Source organism: Macaca mulatta, chromosome 1, assembly GCF_049350105.2.
Source record: "Macaca mulatta isolate MMU2019108-1 chromosome 1, T2T-MMU8v2.0, whole genome shotgun sequence".
Classification (NCBI taxonomy): domain Eukaryota; kingdom Metazoa; phylum Chordata; class Mammalia; order Primates; family Cercopithecidae; genus Macaca; species Macaca mulatta.
The window spans coordinates 73385814-73402066 of NC_133406.1; the positions used below are offsets into that span (position 1 = coordinate 73385814).

Consider the following 16253-nt stretch of genomic DNA (forward strand, 5'->3'; position numbering starts at 1 on the left):
TATTGTCTTAGAGCAAAGCTAAATTATTAATACAAATTTCAAGGGGGTTCCTGATGCATTTTTCCTTTATGGTATCATAAGAAAACCCCTAAATTGTGAAAATATTTTATGATTCTTTTGGCCAAGGAAATGCTACAAGACTTGTTCAAATCCAGGGAACATGCTTCATAATATATGGTTCCTGGATGCTTTGTATACGGGTCAGCACCAAGCTGATGTTTATTTGGTCTTACATTTGCTATTATTTTCCTTATAAAAATAGAATACAGGAGTAACCAAATTCAGTCGACTAGTCTTTTCCAAAAGATCTCTAATCTGTTAACTCCTAATGTAAGTGATGATGACTGTCTTTGTGCTTGGAGCAATTTGAGAGTTTGCTCTTTATCCAGGCTGCTTATGATAAGAGCTGTACTAGTAAAACTGTTAACTCTCAGAGGATTAAGAGAGGGAAGAATATCTGAGCTCTCTGCAACTTCTGTGAAACAGTAACATACTTCCTTGTGGGATAATGACAATGTTTGATTAAAAAAAGCATTTCAACAATTCTGAGGACAAATTTATGTCAAGAAGCTCTAAGGAGAAATAATTGTTTATAAAAATTAAGGAATGTGAACATAATTTTGTAACAATTCACATCAGAAATAAACAAAAAATCTAGCATGAACAGCTATGCCAGTAATTAATAAGTAGAGTAAACAGGTTGTATGTTAACGGGCAAACAATTAAATTATTTGTTTCCTAGGGGCATGTAATGAGATTGTTATCACATTCCCATGAGGGGACAAATAGATATTAAAAAGGTCTTTCCAATACCTGTATTGGCTAAGGCCAACAGCTAATTCAATAGATTCGATCAAAATCACTACTTCTTTCACTGCTCCTGATTTATGACTTTGGCTGTTGTTAGTCATCACTCATTGCAGTTTGCTTTCCAGTGCTCATAAATTATGCCTCATAAATAAAAAGATACAATCAAGGAAATCATATCAATTCATCTACAACCTTGGAGTATATTTTCCCATGGCAGTCACGCTAATGCCTTCTTAAAGGGTAGCGCTTGTCATAGGTTTTGAATATGTTTGAATAGCAATATGCCAAAATCTTCTTTGCCGGAATCGTGGTTAAAGAATTTTGACAAAAGAGACAATGCAATGAATTTGAAATTACATGATTACAAGATTGTTTTATTTCATGAGTAGCCCTGCAGGCTCCAGCTATGAAGGCATAATGTGCTGAAAAGCTCTATGTAGCTATTTATTTAACTGTCTACCTATCTGATTTTCTTTCACCATCAAATGGACGTTTCCTAGCACCTCTATTTGCATAGAACCTTGCTGGATACAATACAGTCACACTTTTACAGATATAGTCCCTGTATTCCAGGTTCCCTTCATCTAAAACACCTTGGATTAGGCAAGATAGAACCTGATTTTAATTGAATTCTGGGACCCAGGGGAAGAGGGTACAGCAGGACATTGTCTTGCTTTCTATGAGCACTTTTGAAGTTCAGAGACGTGAAGCTACTGGAAAAAGTATAAGACATTTCCCATGCTAGAAATGGGTGTCTTGTCACTACTGCTTCTCATACCACCTTGCTCTTTGGAGTCATTTACTACGTGTGAATACGGTTCTTCTCTAATATCTGAAGAAGGGAAAACTGACCTAACAGTGGAAAACACTGAAATTAGCCCTGATTCACTTTTAACAATAAAACTAAATAATGAAAGTTTGGAGTTATCACATGCTATTTTTTATTGCTTATATATGCTCTCCCTAAGAGGAAACAGGAACCCAGCCCCATCCTGCTCTCATGGAGGATACATAAAAGTAGCTACTGGGTTTATTGAGCACTTACAGTTTTGTAAGTGTATTCTATGTACTAATTTTGCATTTTTCCTACCGACAATCCTATATGGTTGGTATTATTATCCCCACTTTACACATGAGAAAACTGAGGAACACAGAAATTTATGCAACTTGGTAAGTGATAAAGCTGGCCTTCCAATACAGATAGGTGATATAAAAGCCCAAGCTCTTTACCCCTTCCTACATAAGGCCATTAAAAAAAGGCCTGTATACACCTTCCACATGGTGGGCTGCTGCCCTGGGGAGCTTTTCACAGAGCCCTGCATGAACTGGCTTTTTCTGTGGAGGGTAGCCTAAAAGTGGGACAGTGGAAGTTATTACAAACAATGTGACATCCATCTCTGCTGCCACTTATCACACTTTGAGCAATATTGCATATTACACAGAAGCAAGTACTACTCATATATTTCATCCTGTTCAAACATGTGTAAATGCATTGAAATTCCATTATGTTCTCTACAATAATAACTATACCCTAATGGATATAGCATTAAAATATATATTTTATCCACAATAAGTTGCTAGAGGAAGCTGAGATCACAATCACCAATTACGATTAACATCTCCATGAAGGATAGTAAATTAGATAAGACTATTTATCATCCATGAATTCAACACATATTGATTGAGCCATTTCTACATGCCAGATGCTGTTCTATGAGCTGGGGATACAACAGTGAACAAGGCTGGCACTAACATCCTGGTGAGGGGAGGCAATCAATAACAACACAAATAAAATAAACAGGTAAGGATATATGCTAGAAAAGAAATGATGATGTTGTATGGTGATATACGTAAGGTGATATAGCAGAAAATGGTTGACTTGTCCAGGAGGTTCTCTCAACAGGTGACCATCAAGCTGGGATACAATTGGCAGAAGCTCACCAGATGAGGATCTGAGGGAAGAGCATTCTGTAGAAAAGAAGAGCATGTGCAAAGGCCTTAGGGCTAGATCCTCGAGAAGGCCAGTGTGGCTGACCTTAGTGAGTAAGGGCCAGAGAGCAATGGGATGAGGACAGAAGCGGACAAAAGTGAGGCCATGAAAGGCCTCATGGAACTAGAGAGGAGTTTGCATTTTATGGAATGGGGGAAGGAGAGTTTGCAGCGGGAGAGTGACTTTATTTGATTTTCATTTTACAGGAATGCTGGATATTGAACACCTTCTATGTATTTATATTTTAAATCTTACTTTTTTTTGTAAGTGATAATACCCTAGCTTTAAAGTCAACTTATTTAAAGTTCACAGCAACCTTCCTGGGGTAAGTTTTTTTGTTTGTTTGTTTAATCTCAATTTTACAGATAAGAAAACTGAGGTTTAGTGAGTTCAAATTACTAGCTGAGGATCCAGAGTTGGTAATTCATGTAGCCCAGACTGAAACCCTAATCAGTCTGTCTTCACAGGGTCAGGAATTTGTGCTCCTGATGAAGGTGACTTGAAGAAGCTGCAGTTCAGCAGAGCCACCATTGTACTTGGGGTCAGAAAGTCAGGACTTGAGTTCTGACTCTGTTGTTTTTTGACTAGGTAACTTGCTAAGTTATTCAGGTTCCTGACTATGCTAAGAGATAACAACACCCACCCCACAGGACTATTTTAAGATTTACATGCAATAATGTTTCTAGAAATTTCTGAGGAATGGGGTGGGGGATGAATATATTTATAAATAGTTCATCAATGTTTGAAAGTCCCAAAGCTACATGCAAATGCAATTTGGAGGTAACTGTTGGGGTAGAATTTAAGAAACCAGTCTTTGAACCTGAATCTTAAGGTTCGAATTTGAGTCCTTCAACTTATCAACTCTATATCCTTGGGCACGATACCTAATTTTTCAATGCCTCATGTTTCTCACCTGTAAAATAGTGTCAGTAATAACACCTATCTCAAATGGTTGTATGAGATTAAATCAGTTAATATGCATGCAGTTCTTAACATAGCCCTTAGCACACAACAAACCCTAAATAAATAATAGTGATTACTATCACATTATTTGTGTGAAAAGACAGGAGAGAGTGACTTAACAGTTTTGGGAATCTAGTGGGACTAGATAGCAATTCTGCAACTCACTTCTGGATTCTAGTTAGTTGTTATGCATTAATAAGATTGGAAAACGCTCCACAGCATTTGGAATTTAGCCCACACCTCCCTCTGTATCTTTCTTCCAGGTACTTCTGTACTCTAGAACTTTGAGGGTTAGAGTAAATAAAAGCCTGGCTTTTCAAAAATATTGCTCTACATTGAAACTTGTTAATTGGATGGCTTATTTACTTTGTCTTATTATTAGTTAAAATTTCTCAAAAAGTCCCCAAGCATGAACAAAAGGAAAAATCAGAGCAATTCAATGGATTTTTTAGAGAAAAGAATTTTATTACTGGTTTCCATTAGAAATATGCCTATAGGAATCAAAGAGAGAACTGTACAGTTTTCTAGATGCTTATGGGCATCTTAGTAATGATCAGATCCATAAACAGATAGATAAATCAATTAACAAGAAGAGGTTTCAACTATGCTTTTAAAAACTACCATTTAGAGCATCTGACTTATTTACATGTGTTAACATTTTTGTTTCCACCTGCAGATCGGATTGCTTCATATATCCTGAGATGTTTATTTACAATTTAATGGTAATATACTATTGGTTCAAGTACTTAAGTACAATCCTCCTTAAGTCTTCAAATTTACTTAGTGGTTTATCAATAATCGTAGAGTGACAAGCCAAAGCTGGCCAGGTGATCCTCTAGTCCAGAAAGGATTCTACTGGTGAAGGCATTGTTATATATTGGTTGAGGAGCAGCATCAATCTGAGTGTGGGGGATGAGCTGTTTTTTCCCCAGATCCATTCTCTGCCCTTCTCTGGCTTGCTCTGTACCCTGGAAGGCTGACTTTATCAGATCGCCTCACCTGGAATCTTTTCTTCGCTGGCTCTTTTCCATTAGGGTTTGATCAAAGGGAAGAGAGAGTTCAGATTCTTTGTTTCTCCTGCTCCTCTCTTTGGCACTGCAGGTTGACAAGGCTGAATTTCCTTTCAATGTCCCAGATTCTTCTGTTGTCCCTGCAGGCCTAGAGGTAACAGTTTCTGGCTCTTCCTACTTCCTGGGTACTTTAACATCCCTTATTGATTCTCTTAATTCTGCCCACACCTCCATAAATAGCCTCTTCATTAAATTTTCTTCAAATACCCTTTGAATATGCCATATACTTCCTGTTGAGATCCCGATTGATGCAGTGGAGAACATTTTGAACCATTACACAGGTACCAATAATAGTAGGTGGGCTAAGAGAGGCTTCTAAACATAAGGATGGAGATTTAGAAAGGCATTTCTTTTTGTAAGACTGAAGGAACAGAGAAATGGTGCCTCTTCGTGTGTCTGTGGAATGATTTTAGTCCAGTAGCTCTTTAGTATCAAGGCACCACCTGTGCTGCACAAAACCATCTGGCCAGAGAGTAGAGTAAGAGTGGCCTTTAGAGTTTGGTGTGGAAATCATGCTGTCCCTGAAGATAAAGAAGCTGCTTCTTCCTCCCTGGATCTGTTTTGCCGTCGCTCAGATCTTGCAAACATCAACAATTCCTAGTGATATTTTTATGGATACATTATTCATGGGCATCTTTATTTGTCTTATCAACTGTACTTTAAGTCCCTGAAGGGGAGAGTGCATGGATTTTAGCTTCCTACCTCAATCCTAGTAACTAGGTATACACTTTGAACATTGTAGGTGCCTAATAAGGACAGGTTATTAAATACTCAATTTACAGGATAAAGGAAAATAAGCAAAACACATCTCATCTTTTCCTAGATGTTTTTACAGGACCTAAGTTTCAGGTGATTTTGGGAGCCTTTGTTTTCACAGCCATCTGAAGAGCCATGAGGGCAGGCTGGAATTACACATTATCTACATTCAGTTGAAGAGCATTCTGTTGTGTTTCACATTTTATTTCCACCAACCAAGCTTCCAACACAGAGACAGGAAGATCAATATCAGCTTAAGTGAAATATAAATCTGAGTTGCATCTGCATGAGGGTGAGAATCAACCCATCTTCACATGGATAACTTGTCCCAAAGGCACCATAAATACTGCCAACAATAGAAGCTTTAGAATAAAGTCCTAAGGGTCACCATGGGAGATGGAAAAAGAACAAAAAGAACTAGAGCATGCTCCCGAATGTGCTCACACCGACAGGTAGAAATGATCTCTTGTGGGTATGAAAGGCTTGATGCGAAAAATGATCAGGCCCCAGGCCTAGTGGCAGACTTCAGTTTTCTACACATGGAAATGTCCCAGTGGCCTTCAGTCTAAGCTGTGCACTCAGGCCCTAAGGTTTTAGAATAAATACACTGCCTGAGTCAGACAATATCAATAAATCATTTAAAACCTTGAGCCGTGGGAGTTGGGGTGGGCGTGGGGAGCTTAGTTCTTGTGGGAGAAATTAACCAGACAAAATCCTCCATGCTGGTCAGAAATACGTTAGTGAGATTAATACCTAATTAAATGCAAGTCCAAAACCAAACAGAAAACCTGCTCAATATGTTTTCTCTAAATGTGGTATAGAAAAGGCATGGGATAAGGGTGATAGCAATAGAAAACAGGCAATACAAAGCAAGTAGCTAATTGCAGAAAAGTAGAGTCAGAGTATCAGAATTTGGAATTTTAGTCATGGGTATGTGGGTAAATTACTGTTTTCCTGAGAAGAGAAATGGCAAGGACAGGGAAGGTTGAACAGCCTAGTGGAAGGAGTATCATACCTTTAGAGGCAACTGTCTTCCTGATTAGAGATTTTTACACTCTAACATTTTATTAATGACTTGTTGATATAGACAAAAGATATGTCTTAACCTGGCTTTTTTACGGTCTTGAATGGAAGTTTCTCCTTCTTTTAACTAGTGCGATCCTGGGGGGATCGGATGGGGGCATGGACCCACTAAGTAGCAGGCATCCTACTGGACACACAGTTCTTAGTTCTCATAACACACCCATTTTTTTTTTTAATGAGAAAAGTGAAGTTATCAGAAATTAAGTATCTTTCTTGCACAAGCTATGTGATCTGCACTCAGCTTCTTCATTTGGAAAACAGGAAGGGTGTGAGCATCCAGTGTGAAAGGGCACAAGGATTGTCAATATCTCACAGCTGTGGAGTACTTTTTCCCCTAGTTGGTGTGTGTAGTGTACTAGGGCAGTTCTTGCTTCTGGCTGGAAGCATTTCCCACATACCTCACGCAGCCCTGCCTGTAGGAGGTGGGCCCTGTGACCGCACCTGCTCAATCATAGTCCTCTGTTCTTTTGGTTCACGGGAAGGCGGGTAGTCAATAGGATCAGTCAGAGTCCTGCACTTGGTTGACTTCTAGTCCTCTTTCCACTTTAAGGTGGATGGGCAATAATAATCATCATCATTATTGTTATATGGGTGAAGTGGTTTCTATGTATGAGGCACTGTTCCAAGAACATTCACATATTAACTCATTTAACCTCAAAGCAAGCCCATGAATCCAGTGCTATATCTATTCACATTTTGAAGATAAGAAAACTGATGCACAGAAAGGGCTTGAATCTGGGAGTATTAGTAGTGATTTCCTCAGATGCCTGGTGAGAGTGTGCAGAATGAAGCCAAATAGAGACGAGCTGAAATGGGGCAAGGAGGGAGAGAATGAATGAACCTTACAGCATTTGAGTCCTGCATCCTAGGTTTCCAGGGCCTGATGTTCATGTCTTTTCTTTGGTTTCAACAGATTCCTTCAATGCCCTTTCCAGATGTGAGAGCAGAAACAATTCCCTTCTGTTTAACTTAGTTTACATTGGCTTTCTGTTACTTGTAGTGAAATAGTCATGATAACTTTTTGATAGTGTGGGTTTTCTCAGGAACATAAATGAGACTCATTGGTAGCTAACTAAAGAAAATTAGTTTATTATTTATTTACATTTATATTTTTATATAGTTATAATTTTAAACAATATATTAGTAAATAAATATGTTAGGTTTCAATGAGAGACACAACTAAGGATATTTCCATATGTCCATCTTGTTGATGAATAACCATATATCCATTTATTGTCTGAAGCTGATCTCATACATTCCCTTGCATCAACACAACTTAAAGCTAACTACCATTAGAAAATTCTGTTGCTTTGGGTCAGAATTTACTTTGTCATGTTTTACAAACTGTAGATTACAAAAACCAATCAAGAGAAGATAAAGTTTGATTAGAATTTCTAAAAATTATATGTCCATAGCTTACCACTAGTCTGCCCATAGAATATAGAGCTGGAGGGTGCTTCCCTTTATAGATGAGTGCTATGAACTGACTGTTTTTGTCCCCTCCAAATACATATGTTGAAGGCTAATCTTTAATATGATGATATGGAGGCCTTTGGGAGGTTATTAGGTTGCATAGGATAGAGCCCTCATGATTGGGACTAGTGTTCTTACAAGAAGAGAAAGAGATGAGAGGGAGTCCCCCTACTCTTTTCTTTTCCCTCCTTTTCCTCTCCATCTCCTTCCATCTGTCGTATGTGGATATAAGGAGAAGACCATTATCGGCAAGCCAGAAGGTGGGCCTCACCAGATACTGAATCTGCAGGTGCCTTGACCTTGGACTTCCCAGTCTCTAGAACTGTGGGAAATAAATGTTTGTTATTTAAGCCACCCAGTCTATGATATTCCATCATAGCAGGCCTAACTTGTATTATGAGGAAACACCCAAAGAGGTTAATGTGCTCAAGGATCCAGAATTACTGAGAGAAGGAGTAGAAGATGTTGGCCTGTCTCCCTCCCACTTCTAACTAATTGCCAACAATTTGGTAGCCTATGGTGGGGGCTGGTGAGGGGAAGGCCTCTACAGTACCCCTGGCAGTCTTCAGACAGCTGCCACTGGCAGTAACAGTGAGGATCCCCTTCTGTGTTTCCTCCATAGCCCTTCTTTCCATCTGCTTGTTTGGGGACAGTGTTGGTCGGTTAGAAAGCAGCAGACTGCCATTCTGCGTGGGTTCCTTTAGCACTAGCCCTAAGTTCAGACCCCATGCCATGAGTCACAGAGTTTCCTCTAAGGCTGACCTGCTGCTTCTCAGTCACCCAGTCACGAGGCACCAGAAGCCTTCAGAGACCCTGAGTGTGCGTGGGCGCTTACCGCAAAAATCTGTCAAAGTGAGGAAGTTTCAGGAAAACTAATTAAGCCACTGACAGCATGATTCAGTGAAATGGGGGGTGGTGGTGGGCCCTATCAAATCCATGGTGAGTCATTGCCTTAAGCAAGAGTATGAATATGAATGCACAGTTACTGAGAGCTATTCATTAGCCTCGGCTCACTCCCCAAAGGTAAAACCCAAAATGTCTTAACGGAGTAGAGTCACACCCAGGTCCCTCTTGAAGCCTGTGGGAAAAATATTGTCTTAATGTGCTGCTAAACCATTAAGAACTGCTCCACATAGAATGTGGAGGTTCACATTGCATGTATTAGAATAGCCCAATTTTGAAAGGGTTGAAGATAGAAATGACTATTGTCTTTAAAAAAGTCTTCTTGGATTTGTAAATGTTCTGTAGCACGAGCAAGCCTGTGATCTCTGTTTAAGGAAGAGGTCTGTGCAATGGAAGAATTTTATTTAGTACAGATGCATCTCATTTATGCATGGAACATACATTTACAGAGTTGTTTGAGAATTAGATTTTGATAAACTAAGTTGCATTCAAAATTCCCAGAGAACATTTGCTTTCTAATGGAACCCTGCCCTGCACTCTGTAAAGCCACCAAGCCATTCTTGTGGAAAACAAGAAAAAAAAATCTTGCTAATTTTTTGATTCATATTTTAGATTTCACTGGCTTTATTAAAGCTAATCCTCCAGAGTGTTATCCTTTAGAATCCCAGAATTCTGGAAACTATGCTGAAATGACTCAAACTAGAAAAATCCCCTGTTTTAAATGATGGTGAACTTTACTCTTACCACCAAAGACCAGACCTCCCAAGTAACAATAACAAAAGCCAAATACAATCCATGAAGAAAATTAAATTATTTGAGTAGCTGAGACATGGACTTCATAGATAACATATTCTGTTCTCCTCTCTAGTTTCACGTAAAAACAATAGGACCTTTCTTTAGGAAAGCCAGGATAGACCAACGCCAATAGGCTGTCATCAATGATCATCATGTAAATTAGGCATTTGTGGAGAGATGGCTTCACTTATTTGGGCTATCTGTTTATGACAGTTTAGGCTAGTGATTCTCAACCCTGGCTGCACATGAGAATCACCTGGGAACCTTTTGAATCACACAGATGCCCGAATCCATCCCAAAATCAGAACTACAGGGGAGTGGGGCCTGGGTATCAGCAAGCACAATGTTGTGAAATTTCCCCAGGTGATTCTAACATGCTATCAAAGCTGAGAACCGCTGATTCGGAAAATCACCACTGGAAAATCAGGCTTAAGTAGCATAGCAGCAATGTCGCACCCTCTGAGGCAGTATTTCCAAAAAAAGTGGGTGGTGGACCATCCAGCCTGCTTATTAAAAATACAGGTTACTAGGCCGGGAGCGGTGGCTCATGCCTGTAATCCCAGCACTTTGGGAGGCTGAGGTGGGCAGATCATGAGGTCAGGAGATCGAGACCATCTTGGCTAACATGGTGAAACCCCGTCTCTACTAAACATACAAAAAACTAGCTGGGCATGGTGGCACGTGCCTGTAATCCCAGCTACTTGGGAGGGTGAGACAGGAGAATTGCATGAACGAGGGAGTCGGAGGTTGCAGTGAGCCGAGATCACACCACTGCACTCCAGTGTGGCCACAGAGCGGGATGCTGTCTCAAAAAAAAAAAAAAAAAAAAGTACAGGTTGCTGGGGTCCCTTCCCATTCCACTCAGGAATCTGCCCTTTGAACAAACTCTTAGGTCCTCCACTTGTACTGTAAACAGTGGGGATGCTACCTTTAGGGCATTCCATATTGAAGTATTAGTGAACACTTACAAGGTCCTTGTGATATCACATGGATTTTGCTCAACTTCAAAGGAGCTAGTTACCAAGCTGGTTACAAGAACTGTGGTGAGGTGAGTGACATTTGCTGCTCATTTAATTTCCCTCTTTGGTTTTCTGCAGTGAGTAACTCTCCCACTCTCTGTAAGTATCCATTTCTCCAGATATTTCCTGACCCTCCTGCCCATTAAAACTCATCCATCACTTTGGGGGGCCGAGGTGGGTGGATCACGAAGTTAGGAGTTCAAGACAAGCCTGGCCAAGATGGTGAAACCCCGTCTCTACTAAAACTACAAAAAAAATTAGCCAGTTGTGTTGGCAGGCGCCTGCAATCCCAGCTACTCAGGAGGCTGAGGCAGAGAATTGCTTGAACCCGGGAGATGGAGGTTGTAGTGAGCCAAGATTGCGCCATTGCACTCCAGCCTGGGCGACAGAGCGAGACTGTGTTTCAAAATGAAGAAGACGACGGAAAAAAAAAAAAACTTATCCATGTGATACCCTCTTTTATCACTGGCCAACTGATGGAATGAGTTGATTTAGACTAGTGAAAACCGTCGGGTTCTTTTCACATAACTAAATTTTAACAACTGCCTTCAATGATTTAACTCAAAAACAGAAATGAGTACAATGATGTAACGTAGTATAGGAAGGTGGTGGGGAACCCCATCTGACCCTTGCAGGGCACACCATGTGGATGGCAACCTCCCCAACTATACATCCTCACGATCTTCTGATTAATCCTTCCACACTGCTAGAAAGTTTCTCAGTTCTTTGTTTCTATTCCCTGCAATCTACAATTACCTCAAAAACACACTCCTCTGCAGAAGGGTCAAATCACTGTCAGTTGTTGGGTGAGCAGATGTGTGTAGGACAACGAAGGTATTTTCAAAGGCAACTTGCAGATGAAGTAACCCTCAAGTGGATTTGAGAGCAATGCGAATTCATCACAAATACAAAATGCTCTTTTGTTAAAGAAAACTAAATTGTTTTAGTATATAACTTCCTAAATGACTTCTGTAGGATTACTCAGGGTCCACATAGACTCAGTGTTTACATAGGCTAAATGAAACCAATATTTTCTGATCATTTATTTCAGCATTTAATCTATGCTTTTCAAAATATTATTTCCATAAGAACTGAGCCTTTGTGCTAAGCTAGATTTTGATTTTCTTTGTTTTCTATCCTTATGTTGTAACTACATGAGATTAGCTAATAAATACAAGTTGGAGATCAAAAACCAAATTAAATACTTTCATTTGAGTGAGATGAGTATGGAGGAGAAGTGCAACACAGAGCTGATAGTAACAGTTACAAAAGAAACCACACAGCCTAAGGTTCTTAACTTGCCTCTCCTCTGAAATGTGGGTCCCTTGGTTCTTGGTCATCCTTAGTACCTGATGAAAAATCTGACTAGAGACAAGACACATTCTTGGAGCTTTCCATTTCATAGAAAACTGGGATGGGGCCTGGTGCGGTGGCTCATGCCTGTAATCCCAGCACTTTGGAAGGTCAAGGCAGGCTGATCACTTGAGGTCAGGGGTTCAAGACCAGCCTGGCCAACATGGCAAAACCCTGTCTCTACTAAAAATACAAAATAAATTAGCCTGGTGTGGTGCTGCATGCTGTAATCTCAGCTACACTGGAGGCTGAGGCAGGAGAATCGTTTGAACCTGGCAGGCAGAGGTTGCAGTGAGTTGAGATCTCGCCACTGTACTCCAGCCTGGGTGACAGAGCGAGACTCCGTCTAAAACAAACAAACAAACAAAAACTGGAATGAGACTTCTACAGATCATGTGACCAGAATTTAACCCAACGACACAACACAATACCAGAGAAAGTTTGTGTCTCTTATACGTGGGTCATTAAGTTGCGTCTAATTAGCGGCTGAAGATTTCATGCTGATTTCATCCAGCTCTCTCATGAAGGGTACCGTTTTTATTTGTAAGGGAGACTAGATAATTGATAACTTTGATAATGTGACACTTTTGAATAAAGGTAATGAGAAAAGAACAAAAGGGCAGGCGCATAGGTTCTGGCTGTTTCTAACAGTGTTACGTTTCCGATGGTGGCATCAGTATTTGGTTCCTTTATGATGCAAACCAGTTCTTATCCTAAACTCTTGGGAGTCTGATGTGTTTTAAACTAATTTTGTTTTTACATTTTGAAATAGGATAAAATGTATATACTGTATATTTTGTAATATCCACCGCATGATCTTGTTAGCCATCTTATAATAAAGCAGTATTTTTGTAGCGAAACATATAAGTATTCATATTAAATGGGATAAATAAATACTGTAAATAGTCTCAAGTCTGTTTAGATTGGTTTTGTTGCCAAATGACTTGTGGCAAAGCAAGAAAATACTTTTAAGAGATTTTTAGATTTGGAATTGCAAAGAAGGGATTATGGATTTGTATCTGTGTATTTTTCCAAATCATTCAAGAATTTATTTGTATTTTCAAAACTTATTAATTCAGTAATTTGTCCCATATATTATTATCCTAAAATATTCTTTAAATGCTTAAAATGTTCCCCATATTCACTGTACTCATTGATTTGGTCACTATTTTTTTGGTGACTTATTAGTTTTATTATTTCATGTTATAATAAGCTTTTTAAGGCTCAGTTTTCTCTTTTAGAAAATTTCTGTTGGCATTGTGCCTGGCACTTAAGTGCTTACATCAATCAGTAAGCTTTCCTTGACTGCAAGCAAGAGGCACTGATTCTGACTTAAGCAGAGAATTTACTTGAGTATGTGGAATTAAAAGAATGGTTGCAGAACCGTGCTTGGAAATAGCAGGGAAAAGAAAACCTTTTAGATTGAGGTTAGGGATATTTTAACAGGACTTCTCATCTCCACCTTTTAAAATTCTGAGTCACTCTGCTGAAGATCAAGCCCCAGGCAAATCTGAGGGGCTGAGGGGCTCATGTGCCCACCACTTGGCTAGGAGACAGCCTGACACATTGATTGACACTCCCACCAAGCCTGAGCAAAAGGTGGGGGAAGCATTCTCCCACAGGCAATGAGGTTGTTATTACAAGAAGAATGCAAATGGACTCTGATGGCAAAACTAAACAAACCTAACAGAAGTCCTCCATGGAATTCACGATATTTTCTGAATAGTATTCTTAATTCTTGGCTTTTTAAGAATGCACAGTCTTATTTTTTTAGGCCATCCTTAGAGAAAACTTAACTAATCATCATGGGCAGGTTAGTTGCACTCCTCTAGACTTTTTTCAACATTCTGTATCTTTCTTGAGCACCAAGGCTAGAGACGTTTGCTATTTGATTTTATTTTGGTACAAGTGATGAATTATTTTCAAAGTGATCTTTTAACAAGGAGTATCTCCCACCAAGATAACACTGACAGAGGGAATCTTAATGGCAGAAACCACTTTATTAATAAGAAAAGGAAATTCACCTGGAATCCACGTAGGAAAAACAACATATATAACATGGCTCAAAAACCAAGAAAATGAAAAAGGCAATGAACATGGTTTTTCCTCATTTACCAATTAAAAATTTTTAAGGAAATATTATTCTCCTTAAGTCCCACATTTCTTTAAGTGCCTTTTCAAATTGTACACCATTTTTACAGGCAGGTGCTGATGAGTGCACACAATCAACTCAAATTGTTGATAATACACATTTCTTACCTGATACTCATACTCTGTGAAAGGCAGTAGTTTGGAATCTATAAAAGAGGTTGAGCTTCCATTATAGATTAGGACTGGACTGGATTTTCCAGGCTGAGTTGCTATTTGTCTTCTGTATAATTCATAACACAAAACTTTTCCATTTGGCTGAAGCGGTCCTGTCCACAAAAGGGAAACAGTGGGCTGGAATCCTCCTGGAGCCATTTGTACCTCCAGATGTGGTGGGGGTTGCATCAGAGGTGCAATCTCAGGTGTCTGTATGAATGTCCAGTCACTTGATGCACATCCCAGGGTGGTGCATGCTTGAATTCGTATTTCATACCTTCAGGACATAAGGCAGAAATTAGTGATTTTCAGCAAAATAGATTTTCATGTGAAGAATCTTTAAAACACCAGGTCTTAAAAAAAAGACAAGCTTACATGTATTCTTATTCATAGCTAACTCTTAAGAATAACAAAGTTGAGAATGGTGTGAACCTGGGAGGCGGAGCTTGCAGGGAGCCGAAATTGTGCCATTGCACTCCAGCCCGGGCGACAGAGCAAGACTCCGTCTCAAAAAATATTTATATTTCCATGGAAATTTTTGAACTATTAAAATCCCCCTGGCTTTCTAAACTAAAGTTTCTTATCTGTTTGAAAGGGGTGAGTACAATTTTTCCCCTAAACAAGGATGTATGGAATAAATAACTCTCATGATTCTTTCCAGCATGAAAATTCTGGTACTCTTCAGAATTACTTGACATAGCAATGAAGAATGCAGACCTTGGAAAGTATGAAGCAGTTCTCGGCAGTCCTGGACTCCTCCTACCTTTGCAGCTAGAGCTAAATGATCCCCCAGGAATGTTTCCAGGTCATGAAGGAACATCATGGAATTAAGGTCTCAGTGGTAATAAATCCCCTCACCTGATACCTAACATCTTAAAACAGGCTCCCTTACATGACACAAAGACCTTGTGGGGCCAAAGTTAACCCAACTACACACCAGATTATCAATCATGAAGACACCTTATCACCATCCAGTTAAACTCAACTAATCAATTATGTTTTGCCTCATAGCTGGTCTCTGCTACTTGAAAAGGTCTATTTACATAGCAAGGACTTCTCCTTTCCAACAAAATGAATTTTTGTAAGTATTTAGTGCCTATGGCTGCAAATGGGCACTTTTTACTCTATTCCCAACCACCATTGATTTTATGACACCTTCAATTTTCCCTCAGGTACCCAGCTATCTTCTTTCTACCTTTATTCCTTTTAGTTCTAGCCTTTTCCTCTTTTATTTTCTACCTCCCCTCTTTGCTCTTTGAATCACTGCTTTCTGTTCTTTTACTTGCTCTTTCTCTTTCGGGTTTTTGCTTTCTTAATTACACCTTTTTCCCTTTGTGACTTATTTTATTCCCACTTTCTTCTCCTCCTCCCCTGGTTCTTCTCTCATGTCCATCTCCACCATGGCAGGGCTACCAGTTTATTGGTGATCAAATCCATAGCTGTGTATGGTAGATCTGACTTCTAAGCAATTCTGTGAGGTCAATTTTGATTTCCCACATGAAGATTATTCATTTTCTGGGTTATCTGTGGTAGTTTTTAAATTTTGGGCCGGATTCCTTCTGCTAATTAGGACATTCCCAGGCTATTTCTTCTTACTGACTAGCTGGGGGTGCTGAAAGGAGGACACACACATTTGCAATATTCAGTGAACATTAATCCACTAAAAACAAAAACAAAAACCACACATGAACTCCAACTTCATATAGAAGTGATACTCTGTTTTATGTCAGTGTC

The 16253-nt window shown here is 39.5% G+C and overlaps 1 protein-coding gene across 1 annotated transcript in view; it reads right to left on the bottom strand.

The window, feature by feature from the left end:
* Window positions 1-16253, bottom strand: part of USH2A (usherin) — a 797990-nt gene that overhangs the window by 30012 nt on the left and 751725 nt on the right. The window contains exon 63 of the mRNA XM_015116260.3: window positions 14475-14796. Coding sequence (XP_014971746.3) covers window positions 14475-14796 — 322 coding nt within the window. The remainder of the gene's footprint in view (window positions 1-14474; window positions 14797-16253) is intronic.